The sequence below is a fragment of the Prinia subflava genome, chromosome 35 (genome assembly GCF_021018805.1).
Source record: "Prinia subflava isolate CZ2003 ecotype Zambia chromosome 35, Cam_Psub_1.2, whole genome shotgun sequence".
Classification (NCBI taxonomy): Eukaryota; Metazoa; Chordata; class Aves; order Passeriformes; family Cisticolidae; genus Prinia; species Prinia subflava.
Genome location: NC_086281.1, coordinates 711,826 through 733,590, shown reverse-complemented (window position 1 = coordinate 733,590; position 21,765 = coordinate 711,826). Strand labels below are relative to the sequence as shown.

General features: G+C 48.9%; 5 protein-coding genes across 5 annotated transcripts; 1 reads left to right on the top strand and 4 right to left on the bottom strand.

Annotated features, from left to right (window-relative positions):
* Window positions 1–987: 987 nt before the first annotated feature.
* LOC134563273 (beta-keratin-related protein-like) lies at window positions 988–3,704 on the bottom strand. Its single transcript, XM_063421136.1, has 2 exons — window positions 3,541–3,704; window positions 988–2,212 (listed from the first exon to the last, which is right to left on the bottom strand). Exons 1-2 carry the CDS (start codon window positions 3,678–3,680, stop codon window positions 1,759–1,761), a joined length of 594 nt encoding a protein of 197 aa, XP_063277206.1. The 5' UTR covers window positions 3,681–3,704; the 3' UTR covers window positions 988–1,758.
* Window positions 3,705–7,479: 3,775 nt separating this feature from the next.
* On the bottom strand, window positions 7,480–8,954 carry LOC134563314 (feather keratin 4-like). The gene is made up of 2 exons (XM_063421183.1): window positions 8,799–8,954; window positions 7,480–8,306 (listed from the first exon to the last, which is right to left on the bottom strand). The coding sequence occupies exon 2, from the start codon at window positions 8,282–8,284 to the stop codon at window positions 7,934–7,936; it is 351 nt and encodes a 116-aa protein (XP_063277253.1). The 5' UTR covers window positions 8,285–8,306; window positions 8,799–8,954; the 3' UTR covers window positions 7,480–7,933.
* Window positions 8,955–12,624: 3,670 nt separating this feature from the next.
* LOC134563335 (feather keratin 1-like) lies at window positions 12,625–13,280 on the bottom strand. Its single transcript, XM_063421203.1, has one exon. The coding sequence runs from the start codon at window positions 13,275–13,277 to the stop codon at window positions 12,927–12,929; it is 351 nt and encodes a 116-aa protein (XP_063277273.1). The 5' UTR covers window positions 13,278–13,280; the 3' UTR covers window positions 12,625–12,926.
* A 4,210-nt stretch (window positions 13,281–17,490) lies between these two features.
* LOC134563326 (feather keratin 1) lies at window positions 17,491–17,994 on the bottom strand. Its single transcript, XM_063421195.1, has one exon. The coding sequence runs from the start codon at window positions 17,946–17,948 to the stop codon at window positions 17,643–17,645; it is 306 nt and encodes a 101-aa protein (XP_063277265.1). The 5' UTR covers window positions 17,949–17,994; the 3' UTR covers window positions 17,491–17,642.
* A 2,112-nt stretch (window positions 17,995–20,106) lies between these two features.
* On the top strand, window positions 20,107–20,944 carry LOC134563325 (feather keratin 1-like). The gene is made up of 2 exons (XM_063421194.1): window positions 20,107–20,192; window positions 20,487–20,944. The coding sequence occupies exon 2, from the start codon at window positions 20,507–20,509 to the stop codon at window positions 20,810–20,812; it is 306 nt and encodes a 101-aa protein (XP_063277264.1). The 5' UTR covers window positions 20,107–20,192; window positions 20,487–20,506; the 3' UTR covers window positions 20,813–20,944.
* Window positions 20,945–21,765: the final 821 nt, after the last annotated feature.

Genomic DNA, 21,765 nt, shown 5'->3' with positions numbered 1-21,765 from the left:
CCCTGGAGCCCTCCATGCCCTGGGGAATGTCCTGAGCCCTCCACCCCTGGGAATGCCCTGGAGCCCTCCATGCCATGGGGAATGCCCTGAGCCCTCCATCCCCTGGCTGTGTCCTTGTCCCGAGCCAGGCCCTGCTCCCAGAGCACGAGTCCTGCATCCCCTGCTGCCCCTGGCAGCGCCTGCATTCCCTGCACTCGGCTGTTGCTGTTCTGTCTGACATTAAACCCTGTTTGTGCTGCACAAAAGCATCTCTGGTTCTCATTTGTCCTTAATTTTTTTGGTTTTTTTCTCCGGGAGCAGAACTCCCCAGCGTGCTGAGGGTTCCTTTTCACAGGATCTGCCCTGCTCCTTGCCTTTAAAACGTGCAATGGGAGTTTAATTGGGTATTTAGCACCGTGTCCAGGAATGTTTGTTTAGTAATTTGTCCGTCATTATCTTCCCCGAGGTTCTGAGTAATTGTTCTTGTTCTGAGGATTCCTGGTGACAGCCGAAAGGCCCCTCAATCATCGCCGCGTTTAGCAAGTAATTAAGACGTAATTGCAGCGTTTCTAAGCTAGCAGGACAACAAAGGCAGAACGAGAGCTAAGTTTTCGTTTTGTTTGTTGGGTTTTAAATGTTCTGCCTGCGTTTGGTTTAGTCTGAGGTCGGGGTGACCTGATTTCACCTTCCAGTGTGTGAAGGAGCAGACAAAAATACGGGAAGAAATTATTTCCAAAGTCCTGGATGGACAGGGCGAGGGGGAATGGGTTCGAATTTATGGGGAAGAGGTTTAGGTGGGATATTTGGAATAAATTAAATAAAGTTTTGTCTGTAAAGCAGCTTCAGCTTTCCCACCTCTTTCCCCCCCATTTGCTGTCAGCCAGGAGGGATTATTTCAAATTGTTCTTCCAGAAATGAGACAAAGGGAAAATATTCCCTACCAAAAAAACAAACAAACAAACAAACAAAAAAAAAAAAAAAAAAAAAAAAAAAAAAAAAAAAAAGGATATTACTCATTGTTTCTATTTATCTATGATTACCTCCTCACTAATTAGCGTGGTATAACTTAAATGCAGATCTGCCGGGAATTCACAATTCATGTGCAGGCAAATTTTTTCCCAGAGAAGGCTCCAGAGGGGAAGAGAGGGAGGAGGAACATTGCAAACCACAAATTGGGATGCGCCATCTATTTAATGAGCAAGAAGTGGAATTAAAAAAACAAAAAAATATGGGAATACACAAGACAGAGTCAAACAGACTTAATTAGTTTGATAACCAAGATGCCATAGCAGGAACAAACAGAACTGTGAAAATTACAGAGGATGGGATTAAACCCGTTTAGGGGAAGAGAGAAGATTCAATCAATTTCTGCAAGCAAAGAATTGTTGTAAAATGCATTTTACAGAGTTTTCTGTGTGATTTTTAACCTGATTATTGTAGTAGAAGTTATTAACCTGTCTGAAAGAGTATATAAACTTTTGGAAAACCTGAGTAAAATCGAATTCTGGTCACCGAATCAGCCTTCCCGTCTCTCAATCATCGCCAATTAAAAAATACACAGCATAAGAAAGCAGAACACGGATTAAAATTAACCACCCGTCTCAAGGTAGAGCTCTACAGCCCGACACCCGGCGACAATCGGGTGGCGTTTTCCACCTCCCTGAGAGAACAAAAAGGCATCAAATGGGAAAGAGAGGAATCAGCAAGGGGAGGGCACGGGCTCGGGGTCGCGTTTTCCATCTCCTGCTCGTTCCTCCCCATCCCGAGCCTTCCTCAGGGTCAGCAGCGGTTGGAGCGCCGGGTGGAGCGGCCGTAAATCCCCCCCAAACCGGAGGATCCCGAACCGGAGTATCCCAAACCGGAGTACCCCGAACCGGAGTACCCCAAAGTGGAGTACCCAAAACCGGAGTACCCCGAACCGGAGTATCCCAAACCGGAGTACCCCAAACCCGAGAGCCCCGAGGAGCTGCCGGAGCTGATGGGGACCCCCCCGGCGCTCAGAGCATCCCCGAGGGCGGCGGAGGCGGAGGAGCCCACGGTGGTGTTCTGCGGGAAGGAGCTGAGGATGGGCCCGGGCAGGGTGACCACCACGGGCGAGGGCTGGATGACCACGGTGGAGTCCTGGCACTGCCGGACACAGGGCTCGCTGCAGCTGTTGGCCAGCGGGGTGGGGCCGCAGGACACGGGGGGACACAGCTCGGAGGAGGACATGGCTGTGGGGCCGGAGGGAATCCTGGAATACACGAGAGTTACAAATTATAAAGTTGGCTTTTCGCGAATATTCGAACCAACGCTGGGCGTGTAATGTGAGAATGGGTTTGCTTTTATTTCTGCTGTTCAGTAGAAATTTAAACATAGTAGTAGTAGCAGTTATGAGTGATATAATTATATCTCTCTATATTTAGTTATATCTCTCTTTATATATAGTTATATCTCTCTTTATATATAGTTATATCTCTCTTTATATATAGTTATATATATAGTTATATATATTTATTTTTATATATATTTATATATCTATATTTATATATAGGAGTCCCTACAACCACTAATATAATTATGAGTGATATAATTGTATCTCTCTATATAATTATATATACATCGTTTATGTATATATTGTTTTCTATATAGTTATATATATATGTAGTTTATATATATATATATTTCTATATAGGAGCCCCTATAACCACTAATATAGTTATGAGATATATAATTATATATCTCTCTATGTATAGTTATATATACATCGTTTATGTATATATTGTTTTTTATATAGTTATATATATGTAGTTATATATATATGTAGCGTTATATATATATATTTATATATAGGAGCCCCTATAACCACTAATACAATTATGAGTGATATAATTATATCTCTCTCTATATATAGTTATATATATAGTTTTATGTATACATAGTTTTATATAGAGAATTATATATTGTGTAGTTGTGTATATATATAGTTATATATATACGAGCCCCTATAACCACTAATACAGTTATGAGTGATATAGTTATGTCTCTCTCTGTATATAGTTTTGTATATATATAGCTATATATATAGTTTTATACATATATATATAGTTATATATATAAAACATTTTTTATGTATAGCCAGAGAGTTCAGGGAATTTCCCTCTGGAGATTTCAGACCCTCCTGCAAAGGAGTCTCCCTCTCCGGAGTCCTTCCAAACCCTCTTGGAGGCTTTTCCTGCTCCAGGAGATCTCCAGAGGACCCTTCCAACCCCGAATATTTTGTGATTCCATCCCGAGAACTCTGCACAGATTCCCCACATCCACTCCCAGCTGCTGAGCCACGCTCGGGCAGAGCTCGCAGCTCCTTGGAAATGAAAGATTTGGGTGGCAGAAATCAAAAAAAACCCGGGATGAGCACAGGAAAAACCTCCACCTTTCACAGGATGCCTCTCCCTGGAGGAAAAACCACCTCGAGGTCAATTTTGGAGAGCACAAACCTCGGGCTGCTGCAGACAAACAGCAGAAAAATAAACCACGAAGGCAGCAGGAACCCAGGAAAGCGGGAAGCAGATCAAGACTCACCCTTTTCTCCAAGGAGAATAAAGCAGGAGTGGTTTCAGCTCCTCTGACCGGGCTGGTTTTATACCCTGGCCCAGAGAGCCCCAGGACCTGGGGCACAAATTGTGCTTGCAGCTCATTAGCAGCCAATTGCTAATTGGCATCCCTCATATGCAAAATTCCCCTGGCTGGGGATTTCCTTTTCCTCCCCGTTTGTGTTTCTTGCCTGGATTTCGTTTCCTCGCTGTAATGCGCGCATTCCTCCAGAGAGGAATTTCTTTTTATCCTAAATTTTACGAGCCCGGTTAATTCCTGGTCAGAGGCTGGTTCGTCTGGGTTACTCAGGAAATTATTTATATATTATTATAAAATAAGAATTATTTTAATTATTTATAATAATATATAAATAATTCTAAAATAGAATTATTTATATATTATTCTAAAATAATAATAAATATTATCCTAAGGAACCATGACACAAATTAATGAAACCATGGGGAAAAGGTGCAGTGAACTCCCCTGCGAAATCCCTCTCCCTCTGCGTAGAGGCCACGAGTTTTTGGCACCCCTCGCTCTGAAAAAGGCAGAAATTCCGATTTCTGCCTTAGAATTTCACCAAATTCCTCTCAAGTGTGAGGAGAGATGCAAAACCAAAGGAAATAAAATTGTTAGAAAGCATTGAGAGCTGATTAAACCCCACCACTCTCAAAGGTACTGGGAAATGGATTATTTGAGGGAACAGATTTTATTTTCTTGACTCAGCAGAGAGCATGAAAGAGGATCAGCATCTGATCTATTCCTTTGTTATTAAACCACCACCCTCCCCTGATGGAATCTGAGACAAAATTTGGGAGCTGAGTGTCCAAGTCCTTCATCTCAGGAGTCTCCAGGCTGGGCTTTCCCCCTGCATCAAACTCCAGGACGGCGACTGAGGTCAGCTGGAGGATGCCTGGGAATTCGGGGGTGCTCAAAGCCTTGCCCAAGCTCATCTTTGGGGTCATCAAAGACGCCAAACCCTTTTACATCTGCCACCAAATTATTACTTTCCCTTGCTGGGCCTCGCACCATTATGCAAAATTGTTCTCCAAATTAACAGCACTTATTTCGAGTCGCTTGTAATGTTCCTGTTCCTTTTTATTTTTTTTCCTCTTTGAAAGCCGATTCTGCCTTCCACTTGGCACGTCTCAAAGAGCGTGCAGCAATTCCAGTTCCTTTTCAAAGGCAATTTCCAGATTAAAAAGTAATTGCTGGCAATGCAGGAAGGCTGAGCCTTCCGACCTCTCCTCGCGTTTCATCTCCGAGGCAGAGACAGGCAAATCAGCCCCGGCCTGCGAGTATCTCCCTCAGCATCTCCTGGGAATTAAACGCTGGTTGGAGACTTCTGAAGGGCAGGAGCCTTCAAAGTTCCCCAAACATTTCCCCGGACCACTCAGACATGCAAATAGGGGCCGGGAAGGACCCTTTGAACATGACCAGGGGTTCAAAGGGGGGCGGCCAAGATTCCTGATGGATTCCTCAAACTTCTCCAGCAGCTCCCCGATCCTTCCACCTCGTCCTTGAGGTACAAATCAGAATTTGCAGGATTCCAGCCATGGTGTGCCCAGTTTGGGATGACCCCCAGCAGTGACACGAGGGATGGGAACTCTCCTGCCCCTCAAGACTGAACCAGACTTGCCCAAAGTTCTCACTGCACGCACAGAAATGTTGAAAAGTTGGTGGTCCAGAGAAGCTGTGGCTGCCCCTGGATCCTTGGAAGTGTCCAAGGCCGGGTTGGAGCAGCCTGGGACAGTTGGAGGTGTCCCTGCCCATGGTTTAGATGATTTTTGAGGTCTCTTTCCCACCCAAAACCATTCCATGATTCCCTGACCCTCCTTTATAATAATAAATACCTATCGGCTCTGAGAGCAGCTTGTGGTTTGAAAGCAAACTCATCAAAAGCTACAGAGACCCAAAAAGGGCCCAAATTCCACTTCTAAAGGCGATCCTGAGCCCAGCTGATCTGGCTGCCTCCTTTCTCCTCCCAGGAGCTTTGGGATGAGCAGCGATCTGAAATCTCCTGGGTGCTTATCGAGGCTGGGATTGCTCACACTCCGATTAAAACTCTCCCAGGTGTGTGCCCCAAAACGCCAGAAGCCCTAAATAAATCAGATTTTGACTCATCCCCACTCGGGAAGGTGGAGTCGGGAATATTTAATGGATGCAAACCGAGGAGATGAAAGCGGCCTCGTGGTTTCATCCGCGGCCAGGATAAACCCATAATAAACATAAATAGTAAATAAACCAATTTCCCTGCTGGGAACGGGGCCAAACGCAAAGCAAACCCACAATTCCTGCAGGGATTGGGTAACAAAAGGTGCAGGAATGTCTTGGATCCTCCAGGCAGCCCCAGAGAGCCGTAAAAGCTCTGCAGAGCCTTCCTGCCTCTTCCCTTCTCCCCGTGAACCCAGGAGATGCTGCAGCTCCGGCTTCAGCTTTGCAGAATTTGGGTTTTCTCTGACAAAGATTTCTGCAAAAACACCCGGTGGTGTTTTTTTATTTGTGCTGGAGCAAGTTGTTGCAGGTCTTCAGAAGAAATCCTTCCCCGTGACAAACATTGTGCCTAACACGATATTCCGTTTTCTGCAGCCGTGAATAAATCCATTTCTACCTGACTGCAAACCCACCCAGATTTCCATTTTTTCCTCAGAATTGTTCTTTATTTGTTGCCACACCGAGTTTTAACCCAAAAAAGCCGTTTGGGACAGGGATGAAAGGGGGGAAAGTGATGCTTGAGGCTCGTCTTTTATTTTATTTTGAAAAGTTTGACCCTTCTGATGCGAATTCTGAATGCTCGGAGGAAACAACTTTGAGGGGAGTTTTTGTGCAATGTGGGAAGGGGTTTGGTTCAGTTAATGAGGAGGGAGTTGCAAGAATAAGGAAATTAATTTTATCCCCAGGGATATTCACCTGAACCTGTCCAAGGCACTTTCTCAGCAGTGCCTCAGCCACAACCCTTTGGACTTTTTGGAATTCATCACCTTTGATCAGGGACTGGCTTCAGTTGAAATGGCAAAAAAACATTAAATTAAACATTTAATCCAGACCTAGCTCCTCCTGTAATAGAACATCAAACTGCCACCTTTCCACTGTCTTCTGGTGTTTATTAAGAAAACCTCCTCCTTGGAATTATTAATTCTTTCATTTACCTCCTTTAATTTCAGTTCACTAATGACTGCAGTCGGTCTGACCTCATCAGCATCTTTAATTACAGCTCAGCCTCATTCTGGCCAGGCAGACAAAGACTCCAAGCGGGATTTTTCAGAGATCTCAGGACTTTTAGGGCTGACAGGAGGTTGGGTCATCCGGAGCCTTCAGGGGAAGCTTTCCAAACCTCCTTCCTTCAGGGAGAAAAGCTCCAGAGTCTAAACAGCACCTCCCAATCCAGGGGGAACAAAGCAGAGTCTAACAAAGCTCAGCTCTGCCAGACACAACAGCTTCAGACAGCCTAAGAAAGGGTCAGAACTAAAAATCCTTTAAATTTTAGCCCTTTAATCTCTTTGTCCCAGACTTGCTTCTCAGCCCAGTAAATTCTAGAGGGGGGAACACTTCCCATCCTTCTGTGCCTCCCCTCCCGGGCTCAGCAGGGCTGGGCTGAGCTCAGCTGCACCCAAACAGCTCCAGGCTGCACCCAAAGCCTGCCCCGGTGCTGCTGCTCTCCCTCCACATTCCCCTGAGGAATCTCAGCTGAGCTCCCTTCTTTTGAAAGGCTTTAAAAATTCCCTGTCCGTGTCCCAGAAGGAGGCACCTATTGCAGGGTCCCTTCCTGCCTTTGATGAGGGGTCTGGGTTTAAAAGTTTGGTTTTAAAAGTTTTCCACGACTGGAATCTGACTCGTTGTCTCTGAAATCGTTTGTGCCGTGTTTTCTGGGAGTGGGGACTTCCAAAGGGGCTGGGAGAGCAAAGAAGGCCAGGCAGACTCGGAGGGTGATGCAGCACGAATTTAATGGGTTGAGGAAGGGAAGGAAGCAGTGTAAAAGTCAGGAATACATTTCCATGGTCCGGTAAGGACAGAACCCACTCATCCCCCTGGCAGCGACACATTCGGCAAGTGAAGATCTTCCCTCTTCATTGGTGAACGAGCTGTGCTAATCCAGCCACGCAGAACGACTGCTAACAATTAACATTTTGCCTGTTATCAAATACAAATACAAAAAAAAACCCCAAACAAACGAAAAGGCAGGACAAGATGTTTGATGAGAAATACAGAGTAAAGCACAACACAGGACGAGCAAAAGCCTGGTTTGGGGAGATGCCAAACTCCCACAGCTCCGTTAACTCCGTGCTGGGGGTGTCTCCCGTGGAATCCGAGAATCGTGAGCTCAGTCCTGCTGCAGGGACGGGTCAGGGCTCATCCTCCCTCCTCTGCTTTCCCCTCGGCCTTAGCAGGGCCCGTAGAAGCCTCCACGGGAGGGGTTGTAGCGCCGGTAGGGCCGGCTGTAGCCACTGCCCAGCCCTGGGTAGCCCAAACCCCCCAAACCCAAGGAGCTGCCCGAGCTGATGGGGACCCCCCCGGCGCTCAGAACGCTCCCGACAGCGGCAGAGGCCGAGGATCCCACGGTGGTGTTCTGGGGGAAGGAGCTGAGGATGGGCCCGGGCAGGGTGACCACCACGGGCGAGGGCTGGATGACCACGGTGGAGTCCTGGCACTGCCGGACACAGGGCTCGTTGCAGCTGTTGGCCAGCGGGGTGGGGCCGCAGGACGTGGGGGCGCAGAGGTCGTAGCAGGACATGGCTGTGGGGCCGGAGAAAATTCTGGAATACAGGAGGAGCTGTGTTACAGCCACGTTTTTCAGCTTTCCAGGGGTGCGTTCAGGATGGAGAATTGAGGGGGAAATCGGGATTTTAGGGTTCTTGGGGTTGTGGCCTTAGGTGAACTCTCCGCGTGGGCTGTGGTGGGACGCGATCACGCGGCTCTGAACGGGCCCAAGAGTTCACTGCTGATACTTCAGTGCAGCTACACAACCTTAAAACTTCCTTGAATCCCAAAATTAATAATAATAATATAATAATAATAATCCCTAAATAACCCATTCAATAATTAACCCATTTAATAAATAACCCATTTGATAAATAACCCATTTTATAAATAACCCATAGCCGTTTAGCTAACGTAGGTAATCAATGATTTTTTTAGCTCGCCACCAAGACAAAACTCCCTCTTTGGCGTAAAACCCGTGAGGGGAAAAAGTGCAAGATCAAGGCAAAAATTTGTTGTATAAAGAGAATAAATAGGTTCAAACTCACCTGATTCACGACGGCAAAGGAGGGAAGAGAAATGGCTGGGAGAGCCTGGACTTGCTCAGGTTTTTATACCGAGTTTTGAGTTGCCCAACGACTCGGGCCACTCTTTGTGCAGGATGTGATTTATGGGCCACGACTGATTACAGGCTTTTTTACCTGGGTATTTTTGTTTTTTACTGCTTCACTTCCTTATCTTGTGGTTTGCCTATCTGACCGCGAGGTGCTTTCATCTTAAAATATTCGGGGCCGGGTTCGTTCCTGGGATTAATTCAGCAGGATTTATTCAGCCTTCAAACCCCTTTGGGATCTGCTGGGTGTCATTAAAGGAGACGAGGCCTCATTTGCATAATGCAGCGCCCTCCTCTGCAAGGGAAATCCTGGAGGGAATTCGGGAGAACTGCACATTTTGGAAATCAAGCCCTGAGTGAGTGTTTTGAGCTGCTTTTCATGGGATCTTTGAGGTTGGAAAAGACCTCCAGGATCATCGAGTCCAAGGTTGGACTCGCAATCCCAGCGTTGTCGCCAGCCCAATGTTCTCTCATTCCTTGGACTCCTCCAGGCACCGAGAGGCTCTGTAGGAGAGGAAAAAGGAATTTTTCCATGGAAGGAGCTGCCCAGGGAAGTTTGGAGCCCCCAAAGTTGGGGTCAGGTTGGGGTTGATGATCCCGGAGCTCTTTTCCAACTCCAAATCTAAGAGCATTTTTGGGTATGGGGATTAACCCCGAGGTTCTTGCTCTCCTGGCACATCCACTCCCGAGACATGAAAATCACATTTAAATTAAACCCCATTTAAATTAGGGCTGTCTCCGTGGGGATCCCCCTGGGAACAGAGACTCGCTTGGCTTGGGCAGGGCTTCCTGAGGACTTCAAAGGTTATCAGCAGCTTTATTGGAGTGCCACCATGCAAATGTCCCATCCTGGGCACATTTCAGATCCCTGACCTAGATCTGAATTCTGGTATTTTATTTAATAACACCTTACGAAGATTTGGGGGTTCAGGGCGGTAATTGGGCTGTGCAATTGATGTCATTGTTTGTATCTGCAGGAATTACAGCTGCTTTATTTTCAATCGAGAAGAAAAGTTCAAGGTTTGGTTTAAACTCTCTCATATTTCAGGAGGATTCTCAAAAAAAATTCCTTGGCTGATTTTAGTTGTGCTTTCCTCACTATTTCTCCACTTTTTAAGGAATTAGCAGCTATTTTAAAAAATATTTCCTCTCTAGGACCTAGCTGAGGAATTAATTTGCATTACACCATTCACAGTTTATTTTCATCTTTTTCTAAATTTTCCTCATTCTTTTTATTCCTCCTTCATCCAAGCTTTGCTTGGAAAACAAAAAAACTCCACATTTAAAATCCAACTGTAATTTAAAAACAGAGCTGGCAACATTTTCAGAGCTTTTTGGAGCCTTCCTCGTAAATAATTACAATAAATATTGTTCTAACTCCAGCCTTTATTTTATTGTACACTCTGAATGACTTAATGGCCTGATTTTGAGATGAATTAAAGTGCAAATTAGAAGTTCACAGATTTTTGTCATCAAAGCCAGACCTAAATATTCCGATTGTAATTCAGACTTCTTGCATAATGTGAGAACATCCTGCTGAGACACCTGTGAGTGACTGAATGTCTGAAAAAAGAGATTTTTAATCAAAATGGAGCTGGGACGTTACTCAGTCATCCCTGGGTAAAGTCTCCAGGCACAGAAGTGACCCCAAAATCCATGGAGAAGCAGAGGGAATTTCCCTGGCCAGAGTGGCACCTGCAATTTGTTTTGAATTGTAATTAATTAGCTCGTTATGAAGAATGAGTTCCTCAAAGGCTCGGAGCCTCTGTAGAATTCTCGAAGCTCCTGAGTTCTCTGCTGAGTTTTGCTTTTCTCTCAGTAATTCTGGACTGAGCTCGTGTGGATTTTATGGAGCCATTTGAGGTTCCCACCATGATCCAGGAGAGTTCCAGAATGGGACACAGTTCCAGAATGGGATAAGATTCCAGAGCTGGACATAATTCCAGAGAAGGACACAATTCCAGAGGAAACAATTCCAAAGCTGGACACAATTCCAGAACGGGACATGATTCCAGAGCTGCACACAATTCCAGAGAAGGACACAATTCTAGAACTGGACACGATTCTGGAATTCAACACAATTCTGGAATGGGACACAATTCCAGAGCTGGACACAATTCCAGAATGGGACACAATTCCAGAGAAGGACACAATTCTAGAACTGGACATGATTCTGGAATTGGACACAATTCCGGAGCTGTTCACAATTCCAAAGCTGGACACGATTCCAGAGAAGAACACGATTCTGGAATTTGACACAATTCCAGAACTGGACACAATTCCAAAGCTGGACATGATTCCAGAGCTGGACGTGATTCCAGAACTCGACACAATTCTGGGTGGAATCTCCCCAGAGCAGAGCCAGGGGGTGAATCCCTCCCTGGATTCCCGGGATGGCCCCGACCTGGGTTTGGGACTTTGCCCTTGGGGTTGGCCCAGTCCCACCTCTCCAGCCTGTCCAGATCCCCCTGGATTGGGAATTGTTTGAACCTGAAGGTGTTCCTGTGGTTTGAGGTGTTTAATTCAGCCCCTCTGGCCGTGTCTGCCTGGAATTTGGGGTTTTTTTACAGCCACTCCTCATTCCTGGCTGGAATTTGCTGCCCAGCCCAGGCAGACAAAGCTGTGGACGTGAGATCTGAGATGGTTTTTGGGGTAGGCAGAGCCTGGGACTTCATCTCCTTAAAATCCTTTATGTCCTCTTATTTTGTCCACAGGAAAATTCTCTTCTTTTTTAGTGTTTTTCCTACAAAAAGGTTTTTCTACAAAAGCTTTTTCTATAAAAGGAAAGTCTTTCTCCTCCCTCTCCTCAAAATCTCTACAACCCAACAACCTTTTATAGATGCATTACAAAATTCATTCCCTCTAGTAGGAATCCTCCAGAAAAATTTGCTTCCCTTTCATCTGTAAAACTGAGATAACCCAGGAATGCTTCCTCCTCTTCCTCCTCTTCCTCCTCCTCCTCATCCTCCCCTCCAGGCACAGAAACTGCTGCTCTTGGAGGGGAGATCCCATTTGGGGAACAGCCTCATTAACAGCCTGGCAGGGTTTCCTGTTCTCTAATTAACACCGGGAGTTCTTCCAAGAGGTTGGGAGCCCTCGGATGGGGAACCAGAACACAACAAGTCCCATTCGTGGGGTTTCACACTCTTCACTCTCAGTTAACACCTTTGGAGCTCCCGGGACAGGTGAGGCACCAAAGAGTTGACAAATTACGGCGTGAATTGAAATTTGTAGCGTTGGAGCCCTGGGTGTGATGGAACAAAGGGTTGAAAGGAACCCCAGGTCCCCGGAGATGAAAGAAGCTTTGAGGGAGGTTTTTCATCTCACTCCAGGTTGGTGCATAAACCATGAGCAATTTAATTCCTGGGGACAACCCGACCTGCTGCAGACGTTATTTGTATAACTGAGTTATTGGAATGCCTCAAACCTTCCCAACAAGAGAATTTCTTCCATTTTTTTCCTCCCAAAATTGACTGGTTTGGTGCTCTCGGTGACTGTTGGAAATCTAAATCAGATGCTGGAGGTGCTCTGAGTTCTCCAGACTCCAGGCTGAACATTCCCAACTTTCCCAGCTCCCACAGACCATTGGTGATCTCCTCAGAGATCAACTTCACCAAGAAAAAGTTTCAAATAAGGACAGAGAGGGGATGGAAAAAAAACCAGCAGGAGACTCAGGAGATCACAATAAAAGCGTTATTTTATTAACCCCAACGAGGGGATTAAAACCCTGCAAAGCACCAGGGGTTGGTGTGGGGGGAAAGGCTCAGCTCAGGGGGACGTGTTCCACAGGCAGAGCTCTTCTCCCACCCTGAGAACCACGTCCCACCTTCTAAATCAGAAATTTTACACTGGCAAGTACCAAATACACCGAGCAGCAGAGCAACAAAACCGCGTCAGAAACGCACGGGCGTGAAACAGGAGTGGAGGCCTCGCTCCAGGGGCCAGCTGACCCTGTCCAGATGGAGCTGTGGGGGGATCTGACGTGGTTCTGGACACGGTGGGCTCAGTCCTGCTGCAGGGAAGGGTCGGGGCTCAGCCTCCCTCCTCTGCTTTCCCCTCGGCCTTAGCAGGGCCCGTAGAAGCCTCCACGGGAGGGGTTGTAGCGCCGGTAGGGCCGGCTGTAGCCACTGCCCAGCCCGGGGTAGCCCAAACCCCCCAAACCCAAGGAGCTGCCAGAGCTGATGGGGACCCCCCCGGCGCTCAGAACGCTCCCGACAGCGGCAGAGGCCGAGGATCCCACGGTGGTGTTCTGGGGGAAGGAGCTGAGGATGGGCCCGGGCAGGGTGACCACCACGGGCGAGGGCTGGATGACCACGGTGGAGTCCTGGCACTGCCGGACACAGGGCTCGTTGCAGCTGTTGGCCAGCGGGGTGGGGCCGCAGGACACGGGGGGACATCGCTCGTAGCAGGACATGGCTCGGGGTGAGGTCTGGAATAGAGGAGCACACCTGAGGGCAAGGTAAGAGTGTCACACCCACTCTGTTATCAGCGACTTCCCGAGGAGCTGAGGAGGAAACCAAGCTCTGAAATAAAGAGAGACAGAGGCTGAAACGTCCTCTGGGCTGTCGGTGATCCAGGGAAGGACTGGCAGCAGAACAAAAGGAACAAACCCCAATTAAATTAAATTAATTTAATTGTAGGATTTTGATGGCGCGTCTGGAGAGACACAGCTCCGCTCCGCAGGAGCAGCAATTAGGGAGAGGAACCCGACCACAAATGTACCTGTGGAGAGAGTTCCACGGGCAGCTGGAAAAATGAAAGGGGGGGTTCATTTCCATTTGCCTACGAAGAGGTACAAATTTCAATGTCATTAAACAGCCTGGAGGTCTTTGAAATCCTTCCCACACAACTCGTCCGTGGATGTGAGGAGAGGCAGGAATTCCCTGCATGCTCCCCACCAAGGCAGTAAATCCCAAATTCTCTGATTTTTAGGGAGTGCTCAGCTCTGCTCAGGTTTTCCCCTTCTTTCCCGTTATCCTCACAATCCCTGATCCCGCTTCCCAACATCCCAGGAGATGTCACTGCACTCTGGAATCAAAATTTCCACAGCCAGCTGACATTCCAGGATGGAAAAGACCCTCCAAGATATAAAATGCTGCTGAAATATAACTGAAATATAACTCCTGGATTTTCTGTTTTAATAAAGAGTCGGAGTTCAAAAGGACCTTTAAAGGTCCCAGAGTTCCAACCCCTTGCACAGTTATCCCACCCACTCACTTCGTTAGTCTTTATTAGTTCCAATATTTTCTATGTCATTTAACATGTCTGAAATATAATAAATTTCTATCACCAGTTCAAGGATCTCTATAGCCAAGTCAGGAGTCAAAAAATTCCACAATTCCAACAGCAAACCCCAAATTTTCAAACTGAAAAATTCCCCCCCCAACAAAGAATCCAGCAACCAGCAGAACACTGTGGGGGAAAAAAATTGATTATTAAAAGGCAAGAACTCAGCAAGCAGAGAAAGAGAAGTGGATTTGAACTAACCTTGCTCACAAAAGAGGAAAGAGGGAAGAGAAGCGGCAGGAAGGAGTTGGGTTGAGTTGGTTTTTATACCTCAGCCCTGATGGCCTGGGGAGCACAGACAGCCTTTGTACCTGGAATTAATTCCCAACGAGTATGTCCTGAATGTCAAACGTTCCACCTGATTAAATGTCTTCTCCCCACTGCTTATTTACTTTGTTTTTATTTCCTTATCTTCTGACAGACAGATTCTGTCCTGCAGGTTTCTCTCATCTCGGGGAATCAGGGACCAAATTTATTCCAGGGCCACCTTTCAGTCACAACAAAACCCAGACTCTGGCGTACGTTTGACTTTAGTCATAAAGAAAAATACTAAGAATGTCCGTAATACATAATTCATCATTCCAAGGCGTTCTTTTATTAAGGGTATGAGTGTAAATCCTTAATAAATTCCTGTCTCCAGCGATGCTCACCCGGCTCTGCCTCCAGCCGAGCGTCGGGACAGTCTCAGCTCTGGGTTTGGGGATGTGCCTGACCCTGGGATCCCACAGAACCCAGAATTGTGGAGACAAATTCCCACTTTATCACATCCCACTCCGATGGTTTTGTGGTATTAAATGTGGGTAACGCAGTTTGGGAGGCAGCTGCACGAACAAGGGGATGTTTGACCCTGATTTATCAGTTCTTTTACAAAAGGAACCCCTAAACTCCTTCTGTGCCATCTCAGCTGACAGATTCCGGTTGGAATCGTGGAATTGTGGAATGGTTTGGGTGGGAAGGAAGCTTAAAGCTCATCCTGCTCAAATCCTGGGTCACTTCCAGGGGTGGGGAATCCATGGAATCACCAGTGCCAGGGGCTCACCACCCCCACGGGGAAGAATTCCTTCCCAAATCCAACCTAAACTTCCCCTCGTTCAGTGTTCCCCCTTTTCCCCTTGTCCTGTCCCTTGGAAATTCTCTCCCTGTGTTTCTTCAGGTCCTGGAAGGCCAAAATTGGGTCACCCCAAGCTTGGAAAGGTCCTCCAAGATTTTTTTTTTCTTTTGGAGATGTGAACATTTTAATTGACAGTTGTTTGTAACTGGGTCAGACTGGGAATGGCACACAAAGAGTTTTGGCTCCTCTTGGATTTGATCTTGGATCCCAAGGCAGCCACAAGTGAGCAAATTGCTGAGGAGCTGGGAAAAAAAATTGTCTTTATTAGACTGTGCTTGAAGTAATTTCACGTTGACATTATTAGAGTCAGTCTAAAAGTACCAGAAATTAAAAGTACCAGAAATTAAAAGAACTCATGAACTGGGAAGATGAAAGAATTTTTAATGGGTGGATGATGCTTCTCATGCAATGCTAGTCTAAACCTAGACTGGAAAACAAAAGCAGGACAATTCCTTTATCAAGAAAAGGTTCCACTTGCAAAAATACATGTGGGAACTCATTAATGCAAAAAAAAAAAGAAGAAAAAAAGAAAAAAAAGATGCTTCAATAACCCCATAAAGTCAAGAATATCTCCAGAGTTATCACGCGAATTTTTCCACCTAAACATCCAAATCTTCAGAAATTGCCTCTCCAACGTTTTCAGGCATTCCAGGTGATGGATCAAACCCTTAAAGGTACAAAATTCTGCTTGAAATGGAACTGAGCACCTCCATTTAATAAAAATTTCATCATCCTGCACAACCCCCCTGCCATGCTGGGCTGGGAATGTTCCAGAACATGGCTTTTTTCCCTTTTTATTCTTTAGATCAGCAAGGGTGAATTTCAGGGTTTATTTCCCCTCACTCAGACCCTTCAGTCTCCCAAATTCCCCTCCCTCACCCCTCGTGCTCTGTGTCCATTTGCATGGCGGGATTAATAAATAAAATGGATAAAATAGATAAAATGGATAAAATGGACGAAATTGATAAAATGGATTAAATAGATTAAATAGATTAAATAGATTAAATGCTCTGCTGGTGTTAGGTACAGAACACATCTTCAAATCCCATAGATATGTTTTAATAAAAAGAGAATTTAAACTGACTTTTAAGCACCCATATTTTTAATTGGTGTTGCATGAATTCAACACCGTGATAAAATTGTTACAGCACTGAAATCTCAGGTTCAACATTTTTATCAGCCAGTGCCATATCTGGGGTGTCACTTAAGCTGATCATGAGCATTTGTTTTTATTTATTAAAAAGCTATTATTAAAAGTGGCTCCACACCTGAATGCCAGGAGCCTTCCCTCGAGCTCCTCAAATATTCATATCTCAGCTCTAGGATGCTTTAATTTTCAAATAGATTTTATTTCATGGCTTTCTTATTCTTGGATCTCTTTTTGGGTTGCCACAATGGTGAGTGTTGATTCTGTCATATTAATATTAATTAGGATTTTCAAGGGTTTCAAAGATGCCAAACAGGGGACAAGATCTGAAATCTCTAAAGCTTAAACACCACAATTGTACTTTTAAATACTGAGGTGCGATAAAAAAATTGGGGAAAAAATACCAGGAAGTGAAATATATTTGTGAATCTGCTCAGTGCTTCTCAAGAGTGTAAAAACCAACGAAATTATTTTTATCACAAGTGTTGTGGTGACTTTTGGATGCACATTTTCCTCTGTGAAATCCTTCCGTAGATTTTCACATAACTCTGCCCTAAGGGGAGGTAAAAGAGGAGAGAAAAACCACAAAGAAACTCCAAATCGGATGCAACATCAGTTTAATGATAAAAAGTCAAGTAGCATTCAGCAAAAATGAAGGGAAAATATAAATTTATGAAGGGAATAGAAGCTACTGAAACCATTCCAGCTGAGAGACAGCAAGCAAGACTCCACTTTTATATAATTTCTGATTTATAATTTATAATTTTATATAATTTCCCAGTGAGTGTTGGGAGTTAAACCACGGGGCAGCTCCTGGTCACCCTGAGCACAATCACACAAAGCCACACTCCCTCCAATCCCACCCAAAGCCCACCCAGGACATCACATCCCCCATGGAGCAGCTTCTGCTGGGGACCCCAAAACGGGAGGAACTCCAGGAGACTCCAGTTCCAATGCAGAGTGAACTTTATTGAGTGTGAAGAACAGACACAAAGCAGGGGCTGGGCAGGGCCCCGGGCCCGGCTGGGCCAGCAGCAGGGCCTGGGCAGGCGCAGGAGAGAGCAGGACAAGCAGAAGGCTGAGCTGGCCACGTTTCCCTCCCTCTCTCCCTCTTGGCCAGGAGGGCTGGAGGGGGCCCGAGGGCTCTGGAAACGCCGGCCAGCAGCTCCAGCCTCAGGCCGGCCCCTGGCTCGGGCCGTCCTGGCGGAGGCAGCGGCCGCACGTCCGGCCCGGCTCTAGCAGGGCAGGCACCTGCGGCCGCAGTAGCGGCCACCAAGGCCGGGGATCCCCGAGAGCCCAAAGCCCCCCGAGTTGATGGGCACTCCCTCCTCGCTCAGGATGCTGCCCACGGCGGCCGAGGTGGAGGAGCCCACGGCGGTGTTCTGCGGGAAGGAGCTGAGGATGGGCCCGGGCAGGGTGACCACCACGGGCGAGGGCTGGATGACCACGCGGGAGTCCTGGCACTGCCGCACGCAGGGCTCGTTGCAGCTGTTGGCCAGCGGGGTGGGGCCGCAGGGCCGGCACAGGTCGTAGCAGGACATGGCTGTGGCTGCAGGAACACCTGGGGAAAGGGCAGGGAAGGTGAGGCACCGATGGAGACGCTGAGGAAACACAGCCCGGGGAGAAGGGACAGACCCGACACGGAGAGAGGGGGGAATTCAACAGCCTCCACCCCAAGGGGTTCCCTGCCAAGAAATCCCAACATCTCCCACCCATCCCCAGTAAAAAACAGCCACAAAAACCTGGTGAGAGCAGGATGGAGGAGAAGGACTCTGAGAGAAGCCAAGATTCCACTGAGGTGCGTGGAAAAAGAGAAGAGAAAGAGAAGAGAAGAAGGAGGCAAAGGTCCTTGCAGCTCACCTGTGTCACCTGTGAGGAGGAGAAGGCAGGAGAGCTGGATGAGGGCTCCTGCTCCTGCTCTGCCTTTTATACCGTCCCTCACAGCCCCGGGCCCGTGGGCACCCTGGGCACACACAGAACGTGTTTCCCAAGCTCATCTTGCATGCAAAACATCCCCATTAGAGAAATGGGGACACTGCAACGCTGCTTTTTTCCATTTCCCTGTGCGGGATGTGCCCAGTCAGCCTCCCAGGCTCCTTTCAAGTGCCAGAATTAGAGGCCAAAATGTGCCCTGGGGGTGGTGCCACGTCAGCAGGGCCGGGTGATGCAGCCGGGGCTGGGGAGTGTCCGACATCCCAAAAAATTCAATAATTCCAGCCCTGGCCCTCCAGGGCAGGACTTTAAAGTGTTTCCTGATGATGGGGCTGGGCTCCTCAGGGCTCTGAGGCTCCAGGGTGGCCGTTCATTCCCCTGCAGGGTCAGCGCTGTCCCTCAGCCTGAATGAGGCATCGCCTCTCGGGGCTGAGGGGGCAGAAACCATTCCAGGGATGGAGAACAGGGAATGGAGGGGTCACAAACCATTCCAGGGATGGAAGGAAGGAAATGGAGGGGTCACAAACCATTCCAGGGATGGAGAACAGGGAATGGAGGGGTCACAAACCATTCCAGGGATGGAGGGCAGGGAATGGAGGGGTCACAAACCATTCCAGGGATGGAGAACAGGGAATGGAGGGGTCACAAACCATTCCAGGGATGGAGAACAGGGAATGGAGGGGTCACAAACCATTCCAGGGATGGGAGGAAGGAAATGGACGGGTCAGAGACCATTCCAGGGATGGAAGACAGGGAATGGAGGGGTCAGAAACCATTCCAAGAGGGATGGAAGGGAATGGACGGGTCAGAGACCATTCCAGGGATGGAGGGCAGGGAATGGAGGGGTCAGAGACCATTCTGGGATGGGAGGAAGGGAATGGAGGGGTCAGAGACCATTCCAGGGATGGAGGGCAGGGAATGGAGGGGTCAGAGACCATTCCAGGGATGGAGGGCAGGGAATGGAGGGATCAGAGACCATTTCAGGGATGGAGGGCAGGGAATGGAGGGGTCAGAGACCATTCCAGGGATGGAGGGCAGGAAATGGAGGGGTCAGAAACCATTCCAGGGATGGGAGGAAGGAAATGGAGGGGTCACAAACCATTCCAGGGATGGAGGGCAGGGAATGGAGGGGTCACAAACCATTCCAGGGATGGAGGGCAGGGAATGGAGGGATCAGAGACCATTCCAGGGATGGGAGGAAGGAAATGGAGGGATCAGAGACCATTCTGGGATGGGCACAGCTGCTCTGGCCATCGCAGGGGCTGCCCAGGGGGGTTTGGAGTCTCCATCCCTGGAGGTGTCCAGGGGGAATCTGGACATGGCACTCAGAGCTCTGGGCCGTGTGACAAAGTAGAGTTGGACTCGATGTTCTGGGAGAGCTGTTCCAGCCTCAGGGATCCCTTGGGATGAGGGACAAGCCCCAGACCAGTCCTGTGGTGCCAAAGTCCAGCAGGAGACACGGCTCTGCCTCTGCCCTGGAAAGCCCTGCCCTGGAGGGACAGGGACCGGCACCAGATGGGCACTGGGACACTCCTCAGGCCTGGCTGCGTCACCCGGCCCTGCTGACGAATCATTTTCCCTGGAAATGTTTTGGCCTCTAATCCGGACACTTGAAAGGAGCCTGGGAGGGTGACTGGGCATGCCCTGCACCCGGGAAATGAAAAGGCAGCGTTGCAGGGCAAAAATAAAAACACTAATTTTTGTAATTGGGATGTTTTGCATGTGAGATGAGCTTGGTAAACACGTTCCCTGTGCAGAGACTGGGCCCAGGGCTGTGTGGGACAGTATAAAAGGCAGAGTAAGAGCTGGAGCCCTCATCCACTTCTCCTGCCTTCTCCTCCTCGGTGAAACAGGTGAGTGCCTTCCTCTGTTCCTGTCTCTTCTCCTCTGTCTCTTCTGGCTTCCACTGGGGCTTTGCCTCTCTAATGTTTTTTCTGGGACAACTGGTGAGCATCTCCATTCTCTGGGCCACACTGGAGGGAGGTGGGAGAAGATCCTGTCTGTGTTTTTGGGGCCCTCTTGGGGACTGCAGCAGTTCCTTGTCTTTTCTATCTCCCTCTCCGAGCTACCCCTTCTCTCCAGGCTCTGCTCTTTCTCCCGAGAGCGGCGTCTCCATCGGTGCCTCACCTTCCCTGCCCTTTCCCCAGGTGTTCCTGCAGCCACAGCCATGTCCTGCTACGACCTGTGCCGGCCCTGCGGCCCCACCCCGCTGGCCAACAGCTGCAACGAGCCCTGCGTGCGGCAGTGCCAGGACTCCCGCGTGGTCATCCAGCCCTCGCCCGTGGTGGTCACCCTGCCCGGGCCCATCCTCAGCTCCTTCCCGCAGAACACCGCCGTGGGCTCCTCCACCTCGGCCGCCGTGGGCAGCATCCTGAGCGAGTCCGGGGTCCCCATCAACTCGGGGGGCTTTGGGCTCTCGGGGATCCCCGGCCTTGGTGGCCGCTACTGCGGCCGCAGGTGCCTGCCCTGCTAGAGCCGGGCCGGACGTGCGGCCGCTGCCTCCGCCAGGACGGCCCGAGCCAGGGGCCGGCCTGAGGCTGGAGCTGCTGGCCGGCGTTTCCAGAGCCCTCGGGCCCCCTCCAGCCCTCCTGGCCAAGAGGGAGAGAGGGAGGGAAACGTGGCCAGCTCAGCCTTCTGCTTGTCCTGCTCTCTCCTGCGCCTGCCCAGGCCCTGCTGCTGGCCCAGCCGGGCCCGGGGCCCTGCCCAGCCCCTGCTTTGTGTCTGTTCTTCACACTCAATAAAGTTCACTCTGCATTGGAACTGGAGTCTCCTGGAGTTCCTGCCCCGTTGGCGTGGGCAGCCCGGCTGCTCCGTGGGGCTCTGATGTCCTGGGTGGGCTTTGGGTGGGTAAAGGGCAGGGATGGACCTTTCCCACACCTGGGCAAGGTGAGAACCTCCAAGGGCCACAGTCCCGGGAAGTGCCACGGGGCAGGGCAGGGAGTGTGGCCTTGTGTGAGTGTGCACAGGGTGAGGAGGAGGTGGCCCGGGGGACATCTGAGCCAGGACAGAGGTTGGACAGGACAGGGGCTGGACAGGACAGGGGCTGGACAGGACAGAGGCTGGACAGGACAGAGGTTGGACAGGACAGAGGCTGGACAGGACAGAGGTTGGACAGGACAGGGGCTGGACAGGACAGAGGCTGGACAGGACAGAGTTTGGACAGGACAGGGGCTGGACAGGACAGAGGCTGGACAGGACAGAGGCTGGACAGGACAGAGGTTGGACAGGACAGAGGCTGGACAGGACAGAGGTTGGACAGGACAGAGGCTGAACAAGACAGAGGCTGGACAGGACAGGGGCTGGACAGGACAGAGGCTGGACAGGACAGGGGCTGGACAGGACAGAGGTTGGACAGGACAGAGGTTGGACAGGACAGAGTTGGACAGGACAGAGGCTGGACAGGACAGAGTTTGGACAGGACAGACG

Coding starts and splice junctions, on each gene's coding strand:
- LOC134563273 (XM_063421136.1), bottom strand. CDS start 3,680: ATGCCAATTAGCAATTGGCTGCTAATGAGCTGCAAGCACAATTTGTGC. Junction 2,213..3,540: donor TATTCTCCTTGGAGAAAAGG/GTGAGTCTTGAT, acceptor CGTGTATTCCAG/GATTCCCTCCGGCCCCACAG.
- LOC134563314 (XM_063421183.1), bottom strand. CDS start 8,284: ATGTCCTGCTACGACCTCTGCGCCCCCACGTCCTGCGGCCCCACCCCG.
- LOC134563335 (XM_063421203.1), bottom strand. CDS start 13,277: ATGTCCTGCTACGAGCGATGTCCCCCCGTGTCCTGCGGCCCCACCCCG.
- LOC134563326 (XM_063421195.1), bottom strand. CDS start 17,948: ATGTCCTGCTACGACCTGTGCCGGCCCTGCGGCCCCACCCCGCTGGCC.
- LOC134563325 (XM_063421194.1), top strand. CDS start 20,507: ATGTCCTGCTACGACCTGTGCCGGCCCTGCGGCCCCACCCCGCTGGCC.